Below are 25,687 nucleotides of genomic sequence, written 5' to 3' on the forward strand. Positions count from 1 at the left end.
AAAGCTCTGAAATAAAACAAGAGGTTATTTCACAGGGTTGCGTTAGGGCGCATAGAACAGCACCCAGACCATCTTCAGCCCAACCAATGTTACATACCCTATTCGGAGACCTTAAGGAACAGTGTAAAATACCCTATAAAATCAGTCAATGACCTCTTTAACAGTACAGTACAGTAGTCTTTTAGCTTGGTTAGTCACCGGTTGTTCTTTGCGTGCGTGTTTGTACAAAAACCCTTTATCTTGTCCTAGTGGAAGAACTTCCCTGTTCTCGGTACCAACGTTACCGCTACTGTGGGTGAAGGCGAGCATGGTTTGAATGACAGCACTCCAATGCAGTCGGTTCTGCAAACATACCCCATGCGCATTTTCAGCCAAGGTCCTCGGGAATTCAACCTAAGTTGGTAACGCTCTCGAACTTGATTAGAGTACTCAGCCAAGCTAGATGCATGTTTCTGCTTCCCCTGTCGACAATTTGGAGCAAGAAATTATAAAGACATCACCTTCACTAGACAAGGTTTTACCAATTGGAAAACGGCAATGTGTATTTTACATAAAGCTCAAAAAAATTTGAGCTGAAATAAGGCCAAAAATGGCCCTCGAGTGCTATGCACGCTCACATTAAGTGTGGACGTCCCTATCTAGCATCACATCAAACCCAGAATACGTCCTAGGTTTGGGCTAAGCCCCGAATGTTAACACTCGGATCAATAAGCATTCTCAAAAATGGTAGCAATATAAAAAATAATACGATCCCTTTCCGTAATCATGATACCCCCCAGAAATGTTCACTGCACCCCCAGTCAAAGCAGGTTGAATTCGGCCCTGTTAACAAACCAAACAATTATTTGCATTCTTTGTCAAAACTTGGCAATTTGACCCCTAACGGCGCTTTAAGTAAGAATAATGGCTCTGCGTTATTTGTGTTAAGAAACACAGCATACTACAACTTATCGAATCTTAATACATTCTAATAAAAATTACTTAAGCCCTGTTTCTCAATTATTTCTCAGTGGCCTTTCAAAATACATTGCAGCCAATCCAAGTGGCAGTTACAAGATACATTTAGGATGCTTTTAAGGAATAGAAATCAAAGAACTTAGATTGTGAGTCACCTTGTAGAACACTACTTACATGAAGAATTGAGAACCATTAGTATCTTTTCCCCGGTTGGCCATCGACAGTAGGAAGGCTCTGTCATGTTTAAGAATGAAGTTCTCATCTGTTGGGAGCAGAGACAGAAGAGGAAAGATTGTGAGCTTCGTCTTCTAGCGAAAGATAGTGGAAGGGATGGGTGAAGGAGAGAGGACCAACAATGTCCCATTATTTCAATCTGGCCAAGTGCACTTGGTTCTTAGCGTGTGCTAAGCAACCTCATGCTGACATTGTACAGGTAATTCTATTAAACTAAGTGACATACTTTTCTAAAACGTGAAACTAAATCTGTAGTAAGTGCCAGAGTAAGGAAATAAGCCTAAACAATTAAACTAATGAAGAGAATCCATAGTGTGTCTTTACATTTCTTAAATAACATTGTGCTCATACAGTAACGACTCTCATAGCTCACCAACCATGTTTTAAAATCCTACACACAAAATTCAAATGAATACCATAATTACAAAATCCAAGCAATGTGAGTGTCTATACATAATGCGATAAGAGAAATAAAAAGACAGAACTCAACTCCTGGATTTATAACACACTGGTCACAGGAAGCACTTTGAGAGGATTTTAACTAACTAAGGTCACAGGTATTTTGTTTACATTGTGTTACTGAGCTGTGTACATATCTTACCTTCACTTTTTCAAAAGACCACACTCTATAAATAAAAGAATATGTTGAACATTTTAGGCAAGATGATTGGAGCTTTAATAAAATGCCAACCTCCATGCTGATTCAAAAAGCCCACTGCTTTGAAAGGTCTACATTACATGGTGAAAAATGACAGTAACAACAGTTGTATTTTCTGACAAACTCATGCATACCAATATGCTTATTGCATGCAAATGTTTACTCATGAAAAGCTATCAAGGGTAGAAGTGAAAAGAAGCATGTTTCAATTACATATAAAATATTATATACATTACCCTCAAAGTAGCCACCGTATATAGACTCTCCCCCTCTTCCGTTTCCTATAGAATGCAGATTTACAAAGTAATTAACTCTCCCAGTCACTAATTCATATCTAACAATCTCAAATCTGTTTTAACGGAAGGAAATACAAAATATCTCATTCCTATGTTTCAACTGTGAGAGAGTCAGGTGGCTGAGCGGTTAGGGAATCGGGCTAGTAATCTGAAGGTGTCCGGTTTGATTCCCGGCCGTGCCAAATGACCCTACTTGCCTCGGGGGAATGTCCCTGTACTTACTGTAAGTCGCTCTGGATATGAGCGTCTGCTAAGTGACTAAATGTAAATGTTCCAACAAAATGTGTAAGAATCACACTTTTTCAGTGAACAAATCAAAACAGCTTGAGTCAGTGTAAAAAGTAAGACTTCCCATCACTTGTCTTAACAACTATTGGTCAACTTTGCTTGTAGTCTTGCTCATTGCCGTACTGTGTCAAAACTGCAACACACAAGCCTGCTAAGGCAGTCCTCTCTGGTCTTCTCAGTAACGTTAAAATCCAATATGTGCATTGTTTTTTTAATTGGGTGTGCTTTGCCTTCGGCAAGGGCACAACCTTTGTTCTCTCACATATACATTATTATTGTGAGAATGCTGTTAAGCATTCTCACTATTGTTTTCCTGTTTCTCTTTATTGTTGGAATGCTGCTTCAGCATTCCAAGTATTGTTCTTTGAATCTTTATTCAACTTCTTCATATTCTTCTTATTGGGTGTGCTTTGCCTTCGGCAAGGGCACAACCTTTGTTCTCTCACATATATATTATTTATTATTGTTTATTTTCGCCCCCCTAAGGATCAGTCAATATTTGGACTACATACACAACGGCGGTGTCAAAAGGTTCGTCTTGGTAGCGATTGCGTTGGTTGTATTTTTATTTACGTTCCGTTGCATGGTTTAAGTAGAAATTGCGTTTTTGTGGTGAAAAGTGTCAGTTGTAAATGCTTTTAAATCTATGTAATCTTTATAAATAATAAGTATGCATTTTTATATAAAATATACAGAAATATCAGTTTTAAAAATGTCATTCAAAAACGGACCCCTGTGCAACCGTCGCAAGCAAGCACACCCTACAAGTTCCCCAGAAATTGTGCCCTCTAGTTATTATTATTATACATCTTCGTCTGTCATGGGAGTCTCATCAATTACACCAAGTTTCATGTCTCCCATTCCAACCATATAGCGCCACCAATGGGTCAAAGTTGAAGGCGTGTTTACACACGTTACTTTGATGATACCAGCTGATTTGATGCGGTCGCCATTTAGAATGAAAGAATAAAACGTTTTTGGTGAATATCAAATATTCACCAAATTTGGCACAGATTATCTTCAGACCACAATCACCTTGACATGTCAAAATAGGACTACATTTTGAATGAATGAAACGTTTTTGGTGAATATCAAATATTCACCAAATTTGGCACAGATCATCTTCAGACAACAATCACCTTGACATGTCAAAACAGGTCATTACAGCTGTTTAAACTTGGCCCAAATCTGACAACCGCTTGCCATGGGAAAAACTGCTTATATTTTACCCAGTAACTGAACTCTGATTTCCAGCACTGAGAATAGCTCACTAGGATAAGTTGGTGTCCTGGGAACAGCAACGTCAGAGGTTCAAATCCAACCAAAGCCAACGAGCTTGTCATGTCTCTGATTCTCTGTTTAGCGAGACTGTAAGCCACTGCAAAGGAAGCCAGGTACACCGCAGTTGCTAGCTACCTGTAGTAAAGCTGTATATAGTCAATGCAATCCTCACACAAACTATCAAAATGATCAAAACCGTTCTAAATCTAAATCGGCAGCAAAGCCGCCAAACAAAGTTTGTATCTCAGAAAATCTTTGATGGATTCACGCCAAACTTGCTGCGTGTACTCGGAACCCTCTTCTGAGGATGTCGAAAGTTTCTTCTGGGTCATCTTACCTGCTTGGCCACCCCATTGCTGCTTGCAGCTATATTTTGTTAATTAATTTAGTTAATTATTCTGCCAATTTGTATTTTATTTATTTATCCTATTGCTAAATATCAAATAGAAAGACATGTATCTTACACATCTGTACCACATTTCAAGTCAATTGTACAGCTACAGTAACCAGGTACAGTACCTCCCGGAAGCTAGCTAACTAACAAAAAAACTGACAGATATCTGCTAAACAAACAGGGAGACACCGCAGATATAGGCAGCAAGCAGGGCGACACCACAGATGTAGCCAGCTATGTTTTCTGTACAAACACCACCCTGGGCTGTATTTTTCTTTTGTCAGCCGTAACTAGCAATGGAAGTAGCAAAATTACTTAAGACTTGTTGTTCACTGAGTCAGTCTCCACTAACTCACAGCTGGTATTGATGTACAGGCCTTGTTATGAACGCACGCGTTGTGTGACATGTGTTGTGTGATGTCCTGAGGTTTCTGAATGTGGCTAGCTAGTTTGCTGCCGCTAGCCAATTATACATATTGCTATACTCATAACTGATCTGGATAGGCTAAATCCTTTAATATGTTTATTTATTCATGAGTAATTGTAAGGTTAATGATTAACCTTCAGTGAAGTCTCCTCCTTGAATCATGAAGTTCTTCACAACTCTGTGAAATGTGGAGCCTTTGAAGCACAGCTTTTTCCCAGTGGTTTTTCCAGTTCCCTTTTCACCTAGAAACAGACAAGGAGTACATTGAAATGCAAAAATGGAACACAGTTCAGAAGGGTGGACTTAAAAGAAACTACACAAGTCTGATGAATATTGAGTACAAGAAGGGTAGAAACACTTTTTGTCATATTTTCTGAAATCAACTTCACATCCTGATAGCAACTGTTATGTCCCCTTCGTCTTACAGGCTTTGTGTTTCATTTGGTATTTTTTCCCCATCTCTTGTCTCCCACTCAATCACACAGATACTTCCTGATTGGTCCATGCCGGTTCCCGCTGCTAACCACTCACCTGTCCTCCCCACACACAATATGCGTTTCATCACCCAGTATTTTTTAATTTAAGGTTATTTTGCAAATATTTTGGTTTAATTGCACATCAGTGTTTCCCACACATGGACTTATTAGTGGCGGTGCGCCACAGCATCTACACCGGACGCCACATATTGCGTTTCGTTCTAATTTTTTTAATGCTATGTAAAACACACAGCGTATTCGTTCAGTTGTATTTCCTTTCCCTGCTCTCCCTCCGTCTCTGTCACTCACGCGTCTCACACACACACACACACACACACAAGCGTTGCCAGGTCCGCGGTTTTCCCGCGGAATAGGGCTACTTTTGAAGTGTTGCCGCGGGTCGAATTTTTTGTCCGCTGGTTCGGGTAGACCTATTTTGCATCCAAATTACATGAATATCTTTAAATAAAAATCCATATTTTAAATGAAATAATTTATTTATACCAAAATCCTACCAAACTGACTCCAGATCAGCACGTACACACATGGACATGGGACACGCCCACACACGCACTGTGCGTGTGCACACGTGCCTAATGCTCTCAGTCTCCCACCGCTCGATCCCAACTCTGGTAGTTAATGTAGCTAGCTAGCTAGCTAGCTAGCAACCCCGGGGAGAAACATGACACCCGGCAAGTGGGCAAAATATGGGAAGAAATATACAAAAGAATGGGAAAGTGAAAACTGAATTAATGGATGGAACGTGTGGCTGGGGATGATACCAAAGCTTTTTGTCGGTACTGCAGAAGCAAGACTCGCGCGTACCACAGTGATCTCCAAAACCACAGCAAAACGGAGACACATTCGAAATGCTGCTCCATTCTCCAGTTGTCGAGTGCGTACATTGTTTGACAGTGGCATAACCACAGTGAGAATTGACCACTCTGTCAAGTTAGCCGAGCTTAAAATGGCAGCGCACATTGCTTGCCATTCAAGCATTTTGACCGTGGATCACATGGGAGAGCTTGTTGGTGAAATTGCACAGAAGGACATGAAACTGCACAGGACAAAATGCTCTGCACTCATACAACACGTAATCGGCCCGGACATGCAGCACCAGCTTCTAAAGGATTTAGGGGAAGAACTGTATTCTTTAAATTATCGATGAAAGTACCGACGTGGGCATGCAAAAAAATTTAGACGGCGGAGATGCCAATTCAATAACAGACGCATTGCTTAATTTTTTGTAAGAATGCAAGCTGTGTCCAAACGATGCATCGGGCTCGCAACCGACGGATGCAATACTATGTGCGGCAAGAACCCTTCACTTCTCACAATTTCGAGAGCACAACCCCAACGTCGTGTTTGTGAAATGTGTGTGTCACTCGATTCAGCTGTGCTCCTCATATGCAATGCGTGTGTTGCCGAGATGTGTAGAATATCAGATTTCACAAACGTATGCGTGGTTTTCACACAGTACTCTCCGCCAGCAAAACTACAAGCAACTATTAAATGATTAACGTTGGAGAAGATCCACTAAAAATCCTCCAACTTTCACACAAGGTGGCTAGCTGTCAGCGCGTGCCTGAATCGGGTGCTCGACCAGTACGAATAGCTCAGATTGCACTTCCAGTTGGCAAAAGACAAGGACCGAAGCTACTAGTGCGGAGATTGTCTTTCAGATGTACTCAGATCCAGTCAACAAACTTTACTTACTATTCTTTCAGCCCATCGTCCAAGAGGCAAACCGAGTGAACAAGATGTTTCAGTAGGGCTGTCCCTGACTAAGATTTTCTTTGGTCGACCAAGACTCGACTAAACACTTCTGAAAATCAACTAATCGAATTTTGAAACATTTTTTTTTCTCATAAATATCACAATGTTTTTCATCAAACCATTTTGTGTGATGTTTTACCTCACTGTTTTAAGAGATAATGAAAGAAATACATACGTAAGAAAGGAGATTGACAACTAGACAAACAAAAGTACAAACATTTTCCCGATCTGACTCAATGAAATTGCAGATTCAGCCGCTATAAAATTATTACTAATAATAAGACTCGTATCACCAGTCCTGTTCTTACCGAATGCCGATAGTATTTAGTATCTATTACAATGTACTACAAATGTAAAATATTGTTTGTTTAACATGGAAATGATCAGAGCGCGCTGATCACTGCCTGAAAAAGTGCAGCAGGCAAACTTACGTAGAAGACGAGTGGGGAACGGTTTTGTTGTCTTGGCCGGAGAAGATAGTAATTCGATTTGGATGTGATATCTTTAACGTAGATTATTCAAATTGTAAACTTCAATTTAGAGAATAAACCTGCAATCTTGCTTCACGTCTTTGATTATACTCACATATAGAACTAGCTATTTGACTAGTAACAAGATAATTATTTTAATTAGATCATTCCAACTCAGCACATCCCGAAACATAAAACGTCAAGGCTTATATGCTACACACTGTAAAATAATGATCCGATGGTTTGTAACTTTTATTTATTTTTTAAACCAAAGACATCATTACTTAATTGAACAATAACATTTTAAATTGTGAATAGCTAACAAGGAAAAGCTGCTTAATCAACATTGAACCATGAACAATAGGCTACTGTAAATATTTTCTTGAACCTTAAATTAAATAAAGCTTATAGGCAATAATCTAAATCTATTGCACAATTACAAACATTTAGCAGCTTGCTTTGTTCTCTCTATATAGCTATTGGCCTGATGCTCACTTGGCATTAAGCTTTTACGTATCCTACATTTTACAGTCTTTTCATGTTATGAGCCAGAAACACTAATTTTTTGGCAGAAGGCAGCTCCTTGTTTTATACACTATAAAACCGGCCTTAGAAAAGATCCGTTCAGATGGCGTTGAGGTCGCCGGGATGCAGAGGAGGTATTTTGCTGCCCAACTTTGGATACCTATCCAAAGTTGGTCCATTGTTTTTCCACCAACCTAATGGTCCAGCACAGACTTTTGTTCTGTCTTGGAGATAGTCCTTCATTTCGCCTTTGCTATCTCCTGAATCGTTTTGATCTTCCTCTTCTACACACAGGAGCATCTGAATCTCCCGCTCCTTATCACTTTTCTTCTTTTTTTGTGTGGGTTCCTCATCTTCATTCTAAATGTGCATATTTCTCCAGCTCTATCAATAGGCTCTCCTACCGTTGGCTGGGCAGCACTCAAACGATCGGCCAGCTGGGACACATTGATATAGGCTTCGTCACGTTTTCCATCATCAAGGAACGGAAGCATCTTGAAGCGGGGGTCTACGACTGCCGCTTGGACATATAGACTCGTCTCAAATAATCGGTCATTGAGCAGCCATCGTCTGTCAATTTCCTCCTCCAGCTTTTTCTTCATACTCTTGGTGACATTGCTGTCATTCTCCAATATGGCCAAGTGGCGGCGTTTGAGATTAAAAAGTATGGGTATAGTTGCCGATAAGGACGCGTTGTCCTCATCAGACAGGAGCTCAGTCAGGGTGACCATCGGCTTCAGGACATTTGAAATGTCTTCTGCCATAATCCATTGGGCTGTGGTGAGATCAAGACTGTGTTCTTTTTTTCCTGAGTAATTTGGGTCTGAGAGCACAGCTGCTATTGGCCATCTCTGTTCTAGCAGACGCTCTAACAATGCGTGAGTTGAGTTCCACCGCGTAGAAACGTCTTGGATCAGGAGATGTTCAACCAACTTTTGTTGTTGCCGTTTCTCCTTTAGTCCCTTTTTAGCTTTGGAACCCTTGTTAAAGTGAGTCACTAGATGTCTGGCTGCTGCCACAGTGCGACAGATGGGATCAAGTTTGAGTACGGAGTTGACGCACAGCTGTAAGGTGTGCCCCGCACATCTGAGTCCTTTTAGGTCTCCCCATTCCTCCTCCTGCTGCAGAATTTCTGCGCACAAAACCATGTTTGCGGCGTTGTCATGTACCAGAGCTGCCCTTTTACATGTTGTTATTTGGTATTCACTGGCAACTTCCCCAAGCCTCTGCGCATTGTTGACTGCAGTGTGATTGTCCTCCATTTCCTTGGTCTTAAGTACAAGACTCTGCATTTCCCAAGCCTCTGTGATAAAATGCGCAGTGACTGTTATATAGGACTCCATTCTCAGTGAGCTCCACAAGTCCGTTGTAAAACTCACTGCCTGGCTGTTTTTGACACATTCTATAACATTTTCTGTTCAGTGTGATCATATGTTGCTGTTAGAGCATGCATAACAGTCTCTCTTTTAGGAACGGTGTAACTGGGCTCCAAAACCTTAATAATTTTCTTAAATCCCATGCCCTCTATAACATTTACAGGCCTCATGTCCAAGGCAATGAATTCCACGATAGAATCTGTTACGTCTCGTTTTCTTTTTTCAGAGATTTTGGGCTTCATGTTCAAGGTGGTTTGTTTTAAACCTGAGCTGGTAGCAGCGTCCTTAGAATACAGGGGATGCGCCTTAAAATAAACAACATTTAAAACATTAACATAATATTAAGACTTCTATTTGACTAATTTCTTATAATAGGCATATTCATTTTTCAACCCAGCGCGTGTTACCATGCTAAGCGAAGTAGGCCAATTTACGGTTTTCAGGTGGTACATCATATTCGACGTTGAACAATGAAAAACAAACCGTTGTTTGCAGAGTGCGCATTCAATGTTTTTAGAGTCACTCGGTACTTTAATGAAATGCTGCCATACCACTGATTTCTTTGCCATTTTGCCTTATAAAACCGACAAAGTAGGCTATGGCAGAGTTTATAGTTCGGCAGCCAATTGTGCTTGTGCCTTGTGCAAAAAACAAAACAAAACAAAGCACAGATTAACTAAAGGGAAAACAGTACCACCTTTTCTTTTAAATTATATATTTTTACAGTTGCTTTATTTGTCTTCAATAATATAATCTACAATTTCTGTAGAACATTTCTTTAATTCAGCAATGGTGACACAAGCGGGAATCAGATCTCACACACGGCAGCTCGACTAAAAAAAATCTTAGTCGACCAAGAGCATATCGACCAGAAAATCAACTAGTCAACAGTAGGGACAGCCCTATGTTTCAGATGGAAAACACAAATCTATGCAGGCTTTTCCACAAACTCATCACGTTCTATCTGAGCCTGCTACGAAGAATCACAAAAATCAGCACCGTGGTCGTGGACAGCTCAAGGTGGACAGAGATCATAGCCTTTGACGGGGCCATTGAAACCAATCAGCTGCCTCTCTCCGCTGTTGATTATGGAATTCGGTTCCAGATGGAGCTAAACAACGCACCAGCAGCAAAGAACGTCAAACAACGTTGCAAAGAATACCTGCTTGAATTTGCAAAGCAAATGAAACAACGTCTGCCTACCAACATGCAGCAACTCCAGTCTCTCGGGGCCTTGAGTCCATCTACGGTGCTCAGTGTTCAGAAAAACCCCCAGCTAGCATCTGTCATTTCTCCACCTGTACACATGAAACCTCGGCAAGCTTGATCAACAGTGGAGAGTGCTGGACACGCACGCTTCAGTGGGAGAATACAGAAGACTGCAAAACCGAACAGTTCTGGATTGAAGTGAAAAATCACATGGATGCTGCCTGTGACAAGGACTTTGCTGAGCTTGGATCGTTTGCCCTCTCACCTCTGGCATTGCCATTCAGCAACGCAGCTGTGGAACGCACATTCTCGGAGATGAATTTGATCAAAACCAAATTGCGCAATCGAATGAAAGACATCCTTCGCATTCGGGCCTTGCCTTCGCATTCGGGCCTCTGCTGCCACCAGTTCGAGCCAACCAGAGAGATGCTGGCCTTGTTCAGTACAGACATGTATGACAAGGACCAAGAGGGCGAGGGATCTTAAAGCGTCTAAACAAAAGACATTGGAAATTGTAAATAGTTTTTCTCTTTTTACTGTAAGGCACCTTCTACAAGTCAAACAGGTAAACTGAAATTATTTTAATTCAGTAAATACATAGCCTATTTACACATGTATGAAGTATAAGTATATGATTAAAATATAGTGAAGCAACATGATAAGGTGTTTCAGTTGAAATAAGGTATTGCATTAACCACAGTAAATGCATATGAAGTAAAAACAGTACATTCATGTTGTTCAGGCAGGGAGGAAGAGGGAAAAGGGAAGAGAAAGCCAAAAGACAAAGCAACAGGTTAGTTTGTCCGTCAGTGAATTGGTCTACACGTTCACAGAGCTATATTTTATTTATGATAATATACTGTATCTAATTACACTAGGCCATTTTAGGACCTAGGTGAAAGAACTGTTTAGGGAAAACTGCTTTTAATGCTGGCATAATAAACATTTGGTGTTATTTTGTAGATATTACAATACATTCAGGGTTTTTCCTGCAGAGAAAACTTTGGCAGGCGCCAAAGCCGTTTTCCCGAGCGCCAATGACAAATCCCGAGCGCCAATGATAAAAAAAAGTCTGATGAAGAAAAGAAGAAAAAAAGCTGTGTTCATCACGCGTGGAATGCATGTCAGCGAATATGTTCTCAATAGTATGTTTCAAGTAGGCTACAGCCGAACCCTCGTTCTGTTTTGATCAATAGTAATCGAGTTGATAAGCGTGTCTTCTTGTCTGATCAATACGCAACTGTGAGGTGCGCGAATAAACAGAGTGGCCACTAAACTGTCGTTCCGCTGTGAGGGCCAGCCCGACGTGCACGAATACACCTGTACAAATGCAAATGAAATTTCCACTCAAAATGCTGACAAAAGTTTGATTTACGATTTCCAACGCAGCCTCCATTGGTATTCTTAACCTGGAATGATAATATATAGTGCAGTGTTTCCTCTATGGCTACATTTCTGCCGCCACGGTATCAGAAATCAGGCTGTACAAAATTTTAGGCCGTCTTTCAGCAGTGATTGTTAGAGTGCATGTCGGAGAATTGCACGGACACGCGCTTCACACCGCAGTTGAGATTGAGTGTGTGCGTCCTTGAAAACTGTAAGGTGTATATATATATATATATATATATATATATGTATATTTACATTTTGTCATTTATCAGACGCTCTTATCCGGAGCGACTTACAGTAAGTACAGGGACATTCCCCCCGAGGCAAGTAGGGTGAAGTGCCTTGCCCAAGGACACAACGTCATTTGGCAAAACCGGGATCGAACCGGTAACCTTCAGATTACTAGCCTGACTCCCTAACCGCTCAGCCACCTGACTCCCTGACTATATATGTATATATGTATCTAATCTGTGGGAAAAACTGCACATTCTGCCATATTTTTCCGTCCTTCAAGGCTGCGATTCGCTTTTATATCAGCAGATGTCGCAAGGGTTCCCTTGCACAAGTCTGTCATTCAGACAAAGGTTATATAGCCCAAATATTAATTATATGTCTAGCAACTTATGTATAGTTTACATATGCTTATATTTATTTGCAAAATAATTACGACAATGTTACTGAATTCTATGAAAATGTTACGTTCCCCAGTGTTGTGTTGTTTCTTTATCTGTGTGCGTTTCCCTTTTAGGACATGGAGCCCCCTCTGATACCCCCTTTCCACCAAAGTGAACCGGGAGATAGTTCGGAGCTGGTGCTAGAGCCGGTTCGGAGCTGGTTCAATTTGCGAGCCTTCTAAGAACCGGTTTGCTTTTCCACGGGCTAGAGAGCCACCACAGAGCCACGTCTTTACGTCGCTGTATACGTCTCATCTTTCCAAGCAACGCTAGCGCGGCAGCGCCAAACACAAAGCAGAGCCCGTCTAAAGGCTGTTTATCAATCCAAAGAACGCTAAAGGCTGATATATGCTTCTGCGTTTTTCGAAAAACGGACACATGGGAACGCCCTCGTCTCCGTGGAACGCCCTTTACGAGCTCTCCGTCAGCCCTCGGACAGCCTCGGACACCTTGACGTGCACCTCCTGAATTTTCTAACTATCCGTCGTCATTTCGGATAGTTACGGATACCCCCTTGGCTGTGATTGGTCAGTATTAAGAACCGCTTGCGTCAGGGGCGGGGTTGCCGTGATAAACAGGACGAGCAGAATCCTTTGACCGCCATTGCTGTACGTTTTTGCAATTCCTATTTCAGCTAAACAGTACATGTAAATCAGCATCTGAATTAAAATGTGACAAGAAATGGGCAGTGTAGTTGCTGAAAATGTGCGTATTTTATTGATGAAACGGCTAATTTGTAAATTTGCTCCGACTTCTCGATAACCTAGGTAAATAAACACTCGACGACGACTTACAAAAAAACGTTGCGCCACCTACTCTTCTGGCGGTGAATTGTTTTCAGCACCCACAGCCTACGGAGAACCATAAACAAAGTCTATCCGTCCGTATCCGTGCGTATCCGTTCGCCCGCCCATCCGTAAACAGAGACGCAGAAGCATATTTCGGCCTTAAGAACGCGAGGTTGAGATGCGTGTTTTCTTGGCTATTGCGCAATACCCTGGACTCGTAGCAGTATGACAACACTGGCATTATCAGCGCAACATTTTATAAATTTTGCTGTATAGTGCTTGTGTATGGTGTTAAATATATGCTCAATTGCTCATAACATTTGTGTTTATCATTTCACTCATTTGATAGGATTATGATAAAATGCAGCAACTAGTGTCTGCACTGCACTGCGATGCTAGCTAGCTAGGTTATCGAAAAGTCGGAGCAAATTTACAAATGAGCAGTTTCATAAAATAAGAACATTTTCAGCAACTACACTGCCCACTTCTCGTTACATTTTAATTCAGATGCTGATTTACAAGTACCGTTCAGCTGAAATATGAATTGTAAAAACTTAGAGCAATGGCGGTCAAAGGATTCTGTTCATCTTGTTGGTCATGGTAACCCCGCCCCAAACGGTTCTTACTTGGTTCCCACACTAGCCCAGCTTCGAAGTGGTGCCCGTTGCGAACCACTTTCTCTGGTTCGGAGCCGGTTCTCAGGCTGTCGAAAGAGAGAGAAAGAACTGGTTCGAGATTAAGCACCCAAAATGCGTCGGTGGAAAAGGGGTATGATTGGAGCTCTAGCTACCTCCCTCATCAGTGACTGCAGCTGGGTTCAACCACCACCCTACAAAAGCCTCTACATGTCTCTCTGTCAGGGGGCTGGCTGTTGGCATGCTATTTGCTGTGGTCTGTAGATATCATTGTGTACTAGTGTGTTGCGCTCTCCGTGTTGCTGTATATAAGAGTCTTGTTTTGGTATTAGACTTGTTAAATGGACTGCATTTATATAGCACTTTTCTACCTTAGCGGCACTCAAAGCGCTTTACAACGTTTTCCTCTCATTCACCCATTCATACTCACACTCACACATACCGACGGCAGCGAGCTACCATGCAAGCCGCCGGCCTGCCCATCGGGAGCAACTTGGGGTTCAGAGTCTTGCTCAAGGATACTTTGGCACATGACCTAGGAGGAGTCGGGGATCCAACCTTGTGATTAACAGACAACCCTCTCTACCCCCTGAGCCACAGCCGCCCCACTTGTTGTAACTTGTTTTAATTTGCGATTAGGCTGTTTGACACCATTAACGTGTAAGACCTGGGCGGACCACCCCCTGTATTTTTGGTTAGTGCACCGATTGACGTATCAGTTTAGCTTAAATTTGTGGAAGGCAGATAAGGTAGGATAGGGGTGTAATTTACTTTTACTTTCTTTGCTTTGGTCCAGCCCCTTTCCCCATATTACCGCGTTTGGGCCAAATAAATAGCCATTGTAAATGGCACAACTGCCTCTGTCTCCCTTCCTCACACCTATGACCCCATACCTTTTCTCTGACTCCACAGGGGGGGTTTACTAGTAGCGAGGTGTTGTGTTCCCTCCTCCAAGAGGTGTGCGTAACAAAGTGCATTAGCTTCACATTTTGTTTGTGTGTTGACCGGTAAGCGCAATTCTTATGTCATGACATAGCGGGAACAAGCATTTTAATTGTAAAATGCAAATATATTTTGTAAAGAAGATAAACATAATTAAGAAATGCATTTTGCATATATACACATATGGGCGAAACGAATCAAATTACATGACATTGAGAGTTCGACAATTTTGCTAATAGTAGGCAGAAACCATTTATGAATATAGGTAGGCCTAATAAAAGGAGATGACAGCATGGGCGGGGGCTGTTATGATCATTGGATTCACAATAGTGTAACCGATTGTTCTTTAACCCTTTCACACGTAGGTTCTAAATTCCTTGACTGGTCCCCCAGAGTGAGTTTTTTATGCGCGTGAGTTTGGATCAATCTCAACGTTCCAGAAATTGATTATGACGCATTAAAATCGAATTGCTATACAATTTAAGTATTTCTCGGTTCGCATTTTCCATTGACCTAGTTTGCACCCCGTATTAGTGACGAATACTCCATTCATTGGTTGTTTTGTTTATCCACCTTCTCGTTACGTATTTCTTCCGCTTCAGGGGACTGGCGGAAACCTTCAAAGTAGATATTTTGGCTATTATTCTGGTGACTGAAGTATTTGTATAACTCAAATTATACCACCCATATAGTTTGCACGATACTGAGATGAAAGCATGAACTGTTGTATTTCACGAGGTGATGTTTTTGCCAAACTAGCTAGCTCGTAGTGTAGTAAAGAGTCAATCAACAAGTTAGCTGTTGCTAATTTACTAGGCTATGTTACGTTGTTTGTGTGGTCGGATTATAACGAATACAAAATAATTTGGATACATCCAGTCAGTCTAATTTGATTTATATTCATCGTTTTGTTTTCTCTAGCTGGCTTCCATCTCGTAAACCTTCTGAGTTGGCAACGCAGCCAGTGTTCACAAAATAAGTTACTGGATGGAAGCCAGCTAAACGAAAACAAAACGATACATTACAATCCTAGTAATACGCTAGACTGACTAGATGCACTTGCATTACTTTGTTATAATCCTACTACACAAACTACGTAACATAGCCAAGTAAATTAGCAGCAACTGTTGATCGTCAACCAAATTGAGCTATAGGCGAGACTGGAACATGACTCCCACACACCTCGGCGAAAGGCGATCAAGCAAGCTCATGCTGCTTGGATACCTTCAAACCTTTTTGGTTGGCATCTTTATCTGGGAAACTTTTCTGGTGAGTAGATTATTTATACCCACAAAATATACACATACCTGTGGCATGATATTGAGACGAAAGCATGACCTGTGGTTGTTTTCCACTATCTGATGTTTTTACTAGCTAGCTCGTAGTAAAGGGTATTATTCAGGTAACTAGCGATTACTAACTTGCCATGTTTAGTCAAATTAAAGCAAACACAATAATTCAGACATCCATTCTATATTGATGGCTATGTTTTGTGATCTCTTGCTACCATCTACTGTCATTAATTTCCGTGTTGATAGAAAATGTATTCCTCATTTATTGTCAGGCCACAGTTCAAGCAAAAATGAGAGGCAAGTGTAATTTGTTTGGAAAATCTGGGCTAGGGCTAGTTGATGGACGACATGTAGAATAAACCAGACTTTATGCTTATTCAATCTAACAACCTATTGAAATGACAAGACGGCAATGTATGACTGTAATGTTTCATAGGGTAATGAAACGCACCACTTGTCATACCACTTGATTGCCTGCTGTTGACCGTTTTCTATATCTTGAACATCTCCCTATAATTTTACAGGTGAATGTTGGCCTGCACAGGCCCCGTTCCAAGAAACAGAACATGACAGCACTGCTGTACAAATTGTCCATGTATAGTACATGGCCTTCTCTCAGGTGTCGAGCAAGTACGGTCAGCACAAAGTGACCATTCCTTGCTGAACATCAACGAGACCGTCAAACACCTAATTCCTTGATGTACCAGCAGCATGTTTATTTTTTTGCAAAGGCTGAAAGCCCATCTCCCATCCCACACCATCACCACATTGCATAGAGGGACTGTAGAGAGCATCCCAAGGAGCTGCATCACGGCCTGCAGAGGACAGTGAGGACAGCTGAGAAGATAGTCAGGATCTCTCTGCCCTCCCTCACAAACATCTATACCAAATGCTGCATCCCCAAACCCACACGCATTGTGGACAAACCCATGCACCCCACACGCTCCTGTACATCATCAAACTCAATATTTTTGCATATTGCTGCTACCTCAATAACTGATGTCCATGTATTATGGTATTAGTATGTTATGTTTACATTCAGTTTCCCTTGCACTAGCTTACTTGTTTACATTCACAGTATCCCCACTTCTTGGTGTTTTGAGGCATTTGTCACAAATTTCATCTTGTCTTATTGGACCAATTTTATTGACCTAATTCCACACAGTTGTTGTAGTTGTCTAGGTTATGTCTAGGTCCTGGAAGAACGTTGTTTTGTTTCATTGTGTACTGTAAGTATATGATGACAATAAATACCAGTTGACTTGTCATGACAACAGATCCAGAAATCCCAAGCCCTTCATGATCCTGGATGTCCATAGTGGATCCTGTGTAAAGGATCATGTCCTAAACATAGCCAGTACATCACACAACTCAAACATGCTGTACCTTTTTGCCGATATGTTGACGGAAGCTTTGCCTACCCCTACACAGTAAGGTTTTAAATAATTTTGATGTGATATTTTTTATAGCTGTGTGCTAATGATATTCATTGATATGTAACGTGACAATGACGAGATTGTACCCTTTCCTGGACATGTAATTAGCTACCTGAAATGAGTAAAAGGATACGTGTTAAAAATTAAGAAACGTGTTGGTGTGGGCTTTTTAACTTATTAAAATATTTATTAAAATAACTTAGTACTGTCATTACTGTTCCGATTTTTAAATATTCACACAGGTGAATCCACAGTGAATTGATATGATATATTATCGTAGTGTAGCTTTCGAGAAGCTAACTTGGCTAATGACGATAATGTAGGCTGCCATGTTTTTTGTTTTGATCAGTACTCTGCATTGTGGGTGTCAAATGGTCAACGAGATGACCTAATCTTCTCACGAGAAAATACTGAGGTGTACGGGGTCAAGGGGTACATCATCAAGGGTCATATTTGTTGCCGGAAGACAAAAAAATCAAAGATGGCCTCTAGTAGCTCAAAACGAGACGAAAGACAGACGAATGTCAGATGTTTTAGATGCATATTTGTGAACGTATATCTATTATTTCGATCTTTGGTTGGTTGTACAATAGTAAAATCTGTTGAAAGCGATAGCCAAGTCAAGGAAAACGGATAATATTATGGTTTACTAGGTGGCGTGAGTAAAGCGTGAGTTATTTTTGGTTAGCTGTTAGCTAACATTAGCTAAACTAAATTGTTTGAACGTTTTCTTATGGATAATAAAGGTAAACTTTCTCAAAATATACAGTAAATTGAGATTCATGTTTATAACATACGCGTAGGCTAATGCTGAAGAGTTTATTGTTACGTAATAAGCCAAACTGGACATTCTAAAGGACGCGTTCCAACACACCGGTGTGTTGGTACGCTCCAGGGACCAGCCAGGACTCAACACACCGGTGTGTTCGTACGCGTCAAAGGGTTAAAGCCTGTAATTTATAATTAAGAGACACGGACAAACTACAGGGGCCAGTTGCATAAACTTAGTTTAAGACTAGTCTTAGCCTTAGACAGTCTTAAATTGTCTAATTAAGTTGTCTGTTGCATAAATAGTATGACTGACTTAATTTGGGGTAGGAAAGTTAGGCACCTCTTCCCCTGGCTAAGCGTTGCGGTAAGGGCTTAGTTGCTATGCCAACGATCTGTTAGTAGGCTACGTCATTATTTTAGCATGATTTATTAGGAGAGGAATTAAGTTTGTTAATTGCAGAAAATGTTAACTGGGTTCTACTTTTCCGCTAAAATGTCATTTTATTAAATGAGTGAGTAGATGACAACATAACTCACTTTATTGACGCTAGCCCCAGCCATCTGAGTTGGAGTTGTTGATAAATGGAAGAGGCATTGGGGCTAAATGAAGAAGCTTGCAAACGCACACTATTTGTTGATAAGACAACTTTTTCAAGTGTATTCCTCCAACAGATATAGGTTTTCAGCAGGTTTAAATGTATCGATCTTTCGTCATTAAGTGTTGCTGTTTTGTCTGCCATCTTTTCTTTTTTCGTGAAGTGTCTTATTTAGTACATAGTGAAGCTTTATGCAACAGGTAAATTGAAGTGTCCATGGCAAGTCAGACTTAAACTTACATTTAAAGGCAGGGTAGGCAAGTTGCGCAAAGTTAGCTATTTTAGTTAATTTTTGTCACGATTCAAACCAAAATATCCCACATCCTCCCTTCAAAGCCACTCCCACAAAACAAGTATTGAGTGGAGGGGCAGAGTGTGCGCAGGTAGGTAGGTAGACAGACAAGTAGCCAGTCCAATCAAAATTCAGAATACCAGAAAAATATCCTGGCGAACCCGCCTCACAAAACAAGAAAGAAGAACGGTAAACAAACAAGCATGCATGGAAGGAGCAACCAACCCTGGCGTAAACATAGTTAGAAATAAAAGTTAATATGTACGTTTGAACACAAAGCTCAATGATGGTTAATATAGCTATAACTGTGTGTAGGCTGAATCCGTTAAATATAATAATACTCAGTTAAATACATTCGGAAAATATAACAATACGAGTCCAACATAATGTTCTCGCATTACTTGTTGAGGTCTCGATTTACACTCACATCAAAACGATAATACAACCTAGGTTCGGGCTAAGCCCCTAATGTTTAAAACGTCTGCCTACCACAAGGGTGGGGAACCTTTTTTCTGCCAAGGGCCATTTGGATATTTATTAGATTATTCGGGGGCGGTACAGAATTATCACCTTCAAAATGTGCCTGCTATATTTGGTAAAACATTTAATTAACTCACCCCTAATGCGATGGCTGGAACTGCTTCTCTTTGGTGAGGTTTGTGATGTTAGCTGGCACAGATGCAGCCTGCTTTGACTAGGGGTGCATCGAACATTTCTTGGGGGGTATCATGATTACGGAAAGGGAACGTATTATTTTTTATATTGCTACCATTTTTGAGACTGCTTATCGATCTGAGTGTTAATCAGGCGCGGAGCCATACATTGTAAACATTCGGGGCTTAGCCCAAACCAACGACGTATTCTGGGTTTGTTTTGCTAGAAAGGAATTCCACACTTAATGCGAGCACGAAAGCGTAATTTTTTGGTACATTAGTTCTCCTCCAAAAATGAAGTTCTCCTCCAAAAACGAAGTTCTCTAGAGGGAGACTCTAGAGAGACTGCCGTTGGAATGAAAGGGAGAAAACTGGCGGAAACACGGCGAATATCTCCAATAAAAAAATGTTATAAAAACGTAGTTAAAGGCGGCAGGCTTGTGTTGCTAAGGCGGCCGCCTTAACAGCAAAGTGCTGCGGGAAACCCTGAGTATGATATTATCCACTGCCTGTTATACACGGCCCGTCATTCCGAAAGTTGTTAAATTGAATAGGCTAAGCTTCAACATGTAACATGAAGTAAGCCTATAGCCTAGAATTTCCAAACTAGTTACATTTACATTTATGCATTTAGCAGACGCTTTTATCCAAAGCGACTTCCAAGAGAGTTTTACAAAAGTGCATAGGTCACTGATCATAACAACGAGAGCCCCAAACATTGCGGGTAGCCAAACATGATGCATACATTGTGAAAACCAAATAAGTCCCAAAGGGAAGAACAATAAGAGCATGTAGTTAGACAAGTTACAATTAAACAGCAAGAACCTCAAAAGTGCAAGAGTGTACTGTGGAAAAAAGCAAGCAACAATAATATATTTCACATTGAGTACAATCATTTTAAGACAGTTACAACAAACCAACAACAAACCAACAATTACACTTTACTTGGACCGTGGAACATGACATGTTTTGGCAGTAACTGGATCTAATTAGACCATTGACTGTTTATGATGTCTCTGTGTGTTTATACTTTTGACTGGGGACAACAACGCGATCAGTCAGACGACTATAAAATGTTGATAATGTCGGGCTACTATAGATGTTGATATAGTCTAACCTGCAACGTGTATGACATCTTTTAGCCAATAAATTAAACTTTGCTGAATGATGAAGGGCTAGACAACAACCATCAAATAAATCAGACTAACAAGACGGAAATTAATGACAGATTGATGAAAGGCAAGTTCATTTTCCGACCTTGCTTTTAGATCTGTGCAAGAAGCTCCATCTAGCAATCATTACGTGTCAGTAACAACATCCCTGTCTGAAGACTTAGGGGTCAGGCTTCTTGTGTTAAATAATCAAACGTTCTGTTCCATTTTTGGTACCTACAAACATCAAGTAATTAAAAAAACACTAGCTAAAGATGTCTGTTTTAACAAAAGCTGAATGTTTGTCCATGAAAAGAAGCATGTACTAGTGCATGTGCAAAGATTCTGATCATCCTACATTTACTAAGAATTAATTAAATATACTTTAATTGCTATGAAGAAATTAACAGTTTACTACTTGACTTGAAATTGATAACATATTGATTTTAAACTTCAAATCAGGATAAACTTTGGTCATTACTCACCAGTGCACAAAGAGAGGAAGTTTTTGCTTGTCTTGGGACAAACGTCAGAGAAAAGCTGAAAGACTATGCGTCCCACTGTAATAGACCAAAAAAAAAATCAGTTGATCATCATTGAGACATACTACTTTGAATGAACATTTAAAAAATTACAAAATACTGGGATTTTCAAAAGATGGGGACTTTCTATGGTCATTTTCAGGTATTGAATGAAATTATTCAGGAATTTCTTATTTTGCATTTTCAATCAATTACAGAAATTGTTTGTATTAGTTTTATTTGGGGCCATTTACATTTTTATCTCAACACATTAGGAACACACAAGTTGATTAACGTGTTTTGTTTTATTACACCTGTTTACACCTGTTTTATTACACCTGTTTAAAACACCTGTTTTATTACACCTGTTTTTGAGTACCGTATTTCTTCGATTAAACGCTGCCCTCAAATGTCCCCCTCGAATAAACGCTGCACCAAAAATGAACATTGTGTAATAAACGCCGCCCTCAATTAAACGCTGCACCAAAAAAGAACATTGTGTAATAAACGCCGCCCTCAATTAAACGCTGCACCAAAAAAGAAAATCAGGAAACGGTTATTTAATTGGTTAAATTAAAACACAGTATTTATTACACAAGTAAATCGCAAGTGTATAATTCCCTCGAAGCACTGGCAGACAAGTGGCTTTCTTGCTACAGGTTTATTTGAAGCTTCTTCTCCAAATCCACCGTGAAAACTAAACCCACAGTATTACGAGAAAATAAAGACCACATTAGCCTAATATGAACATACAATGACATGCGCAGCATGTAAATAACGTTCACCAAAGTAAAATACAGACACAAAACAACATACCTCGTTGGCTGCATGCTGTACACAAGGTTATAGAGCATGGGTGGGCAAACTTTTTGACTCGCGGGCCACAATTGGTTCTAAAATTTGACAGAGGGGCCGGGCCAGTAGTAGATGGATGGAGTGTTTGTGTGAACTAATATAAATGATATATAAAAGCCATTACATAAAAGGTTTAGGCATTTAACAGGTAGCAAAGCATAAATATGCAAGGGTTACTGTACGAATATTTTATTATTAATTATTTATTATCATTATTTCCAAATGCATTTTTTTCATAACAGTATTGAGAAACTCAGTTTTAGTGGGAACAGTGTTTTTGGTCTCCCTTTTTTGCCAGTGCATCAAAGTCTGGAGTTAGTTTTGTTGTGGCAATTCTCAGGATAGATCTGAGGTGTTGGTCAGTTAACTTGGATCTGTGACAGGATTTGTTGATGTTCATGACGCTGAACGTCTACTCACAAACATAGGTCGAGCCAAACAACGCCAGCATCTTTTGTGCCTTCCTCCAGAGGTTTGGAAACGTGGCTTCGTCAAGTGATGCATAAAAGTCATTCAGTTTGAGAGGGTTGAACTTCTCCTTTAAGACGGAGTCAGACTGAAGATCAATCAGTTCCAATTGCAGCTCCTGCGGTGCTGTTTCAGGGTCTTGTGACAGGGGACAGGACACCAGCTGAAGTGACTTGTCAAGTTTGTCAAAATAAGAGAACCGACGGCAGAATTCTCTGTGCAGGTCGTCCAGTGATTTGCTGTATTTCTTAACGTTTCGGTTGGCCTCTTTCTGCGTGGCTAGTGTGGGGAAATGAGCGAAAGATTTGTTTGAAATTTGTCTGGAGAATAGGGTCAGCTTGGATTTGAAGGCTCTCACATTTGTGTACATGTCGTGCACAAACTGATCTTTCCCCTGTAGCTTCACGTTCAGCTCATTCATGTGTGAAAATATGTCCACAGCAAATGCAAAGTCACAAAGCCAGTTTGTGTCGCTCAGCTCAGGAAATTCGTTGGATTTTCCCATTAGCTCCAAAAATTAGCTAATCTCCTTTTTGAGCTCCCACAATCATTGAAACACTTTTAACCAGCCAAACTTAATCCAAACTTAACCAGCGGACACGAGAGTGGTAAAGTAAGTCCTGATGATCCACATGGGTTTCTTGCAGGAACGTAATAAACTGACGATGCTGAAGTCCCCTTGCTCGTATAAAGTTAACAAGTTTTACGACTGGATTCACAACATGATTAAGCTGCAATACAGACTTACACCGAGATTGCTGATGAATGATGCAGTGAAGGAAAATAACATCCTGGTCAGGGTTTTCCTCTTTCACTTTATCCTGGATTCTTTTCAGCAGCCCAACGTTTTTCCCAGTTAAATTTGGCGATCCATCGGTGGTGACAGTTTACTCCAAGGTAGCTTCATTCTCTCGATGACAGCAGACACCTGGTCATATAAGTCCTCTCCTCGCGTTTGCCCCTTCAAGGACTCCATGGTCAAAAACTCCGCCGTTATCTCAAAACTGTCGTTAATCCCTCGAATAAAAATTAGGAGCTGAGCAGTGTCTTTTACGTTGGTACTTTCATCCAGTGCTAGTGGATATAACTTAAAGGACTCAGCCTTTTTGTTTAAATCGCAGGCTATATCTTCGTCAATCATTTCCACATAGCGAGTCACTGTCCGGCGTGATAAACTGACTTTTTCAAACTTGCATTTGCTCTCCGGACACAAGAGACCTGCTGTGTCTACCATGCATTCTTTCAAAAACTCGCCTTCAGAGAACGGCTTGCTAGCCTTTGCCAATTTGAATGCCAGTAAAAAACCTGCCTTTGTACTTGATTCTTGAATAACAGTTTGTTGGTGAAAAAGATTTTGCTGAGTCTGTAAATTAGCCACCAACCTCTGAGCAGTAGCCGCCCGTTCACGCGTTGTCTGCTTGCTAGCATGTTTTGTGGCAAAGTGACGGCTAATATTATATTCTTTAAAAGCTGCAACAGTTTCTTGGCATATCAGACATACAGCCGTTGATCGGACTTCAGTGAAAAAATATTTTGTTGTCCATTCTTTACTAAACACTCGGCACTCACAGTCCACTTTTCTTTGGTTCGCTCATTTTTAGAATGAGAATTCCAACGGCAAAGGGAAAACGTGACGTAGAGAGTATAGTAGGTCTACACCACTCAAACAAAGGTCACTGTGTCTGGAATGCGCCACCTATTGGGGAAAAGCAGGCATTGCAGGGAAAAGTCTGAATTAATTAGATTTTAACGATAATTTGGACAAGTTCGGCAGGCCGGATTAAAAAGCCTAACGGGCCGGATGTGGCCCGCGGGACGTAGTTTGCCCATGCCTGGTATAGAGGTTTCCTTAGATCGCTAACATCCGATAACAACCTTAAACTTTTATCGGACCATTAAATGATCCGTGCTTCACTTGCTGTTAGCTTGTCAACTCTCTCACTCACGAGCGTTCCAAAAGGCCTTCAAAATAAAGTCACTTAATAATACTAAATGCAATTATATAATTCTAAATTATGACATTAGTTGAAAACAAATTATACATTATATTAATGTAATTGCGACAATTAAATGTAGCCTACAATATAGCGAGGTAGCTGACTTCACCACTGGCGAATTCGCCTTTCATCAACATCTCTAAATCTCTCTTACTAATTACACGCCGCCCTCTAATAAATGCCACCCTCGAATAAACGCTGCACCAAAGATGATCATTGTGTAATAAACACTGCAGCGTTTATTTGAAGAAATACGGTAAATATACAATGAATTAAATGTACTTTTTCAAGCTGCATGGTCATAAACAATTACCAGATGATTTGAGAGCATTTTCTACATCTCTAACAACCCTGCTAATAATTACAATGTCTAATAATTAGTGCTGTCAGTTAAACGCGTTATTAAAGGCGTTAACGCAAACCCATTTTAACAATGTCAATTTTTTTATTGCAAGATTCTTTTTGGCCTAGCAAACTTTGTAGTTTTTTTTCACATGCTGTTGCAACAACTACTGACATTAGAAAAACTACAACACCACACCGGATCTAGATATTTTTATATATTTATATTTATAATGCTTATATTTTTTAATGCTTCATGTTAAGTAGAGCTATTCATTATACAGGGGAATATATCAAATTCGGAATACAATGAGCAGTATTTCATTGATTCTTGATAACACCCTCCATTTGTTGCAGTTGCTCTCCATTGAAACAGACGTTCTGCCTAAACCAAAAGAACAAGAAATGCAAGGTCCAAAAGATAGTACAGTGAAGATCTACATTCTAACTGGACAATCACTCAGTCATCCTAACTTTTACAGATGCACAATAGGGAGCATACTGACTGGTTGCATCAC

At 40.4% G+C, this 25,687-nt stretch overlaps 1 protein-coding gene across 2 annotated transcripts in view; it reads right to left on the reverse strand.

Annotated features, from left to right (window-relative positions):
- nktr (natural killer cell triggering receptor) overlaps positions 1-25,687 on the reverse strand; it is a 52,133-nt gene that overhangs the window by 10,667 nt on the left and 15,779 nt on the right. The window contains exons 3-6 of one of the 2 annotated variants that reach the window (XM_062480312.1): positions 21,472-21,546; positions 4,670-4,777; positions 2,086-2,130; positions 1,132-1,219 (exon numbers count right to left, since the gene is read on the reverse strand). In XM_062480312.1, the coding sequence (XP_062336296.1) occupies positions 1,132-1,219; positions 2,086-2,130; positions 4,670-4,777; positions 21,472-21,546 (316 nt within the window). The remainder of the gene's footprint in view (positions 1-1,131; positions 1,220-2,085; positions 2,131-4,669; positions 4,778-21,471; positions 21,547-25,687) is intronic. The other variant, XM_062480313.1, reaches the window with a different exon arrangement.

The sequence above is a fragment of the Osmerus eperlanus genome, chromosome 15 (genome assembly GCF_963692335.1).
Source record: "Osmerus eperlanus chromosome 15, fOsmEpe2.1, whole genome shotgun sequence".
Lineage (NCBI taxonomy): Eukaryota > Metazoa > Chordata > Actinopteri > Osmeriformes > Osmeridae > Osmerus > Osmerus eperlanus.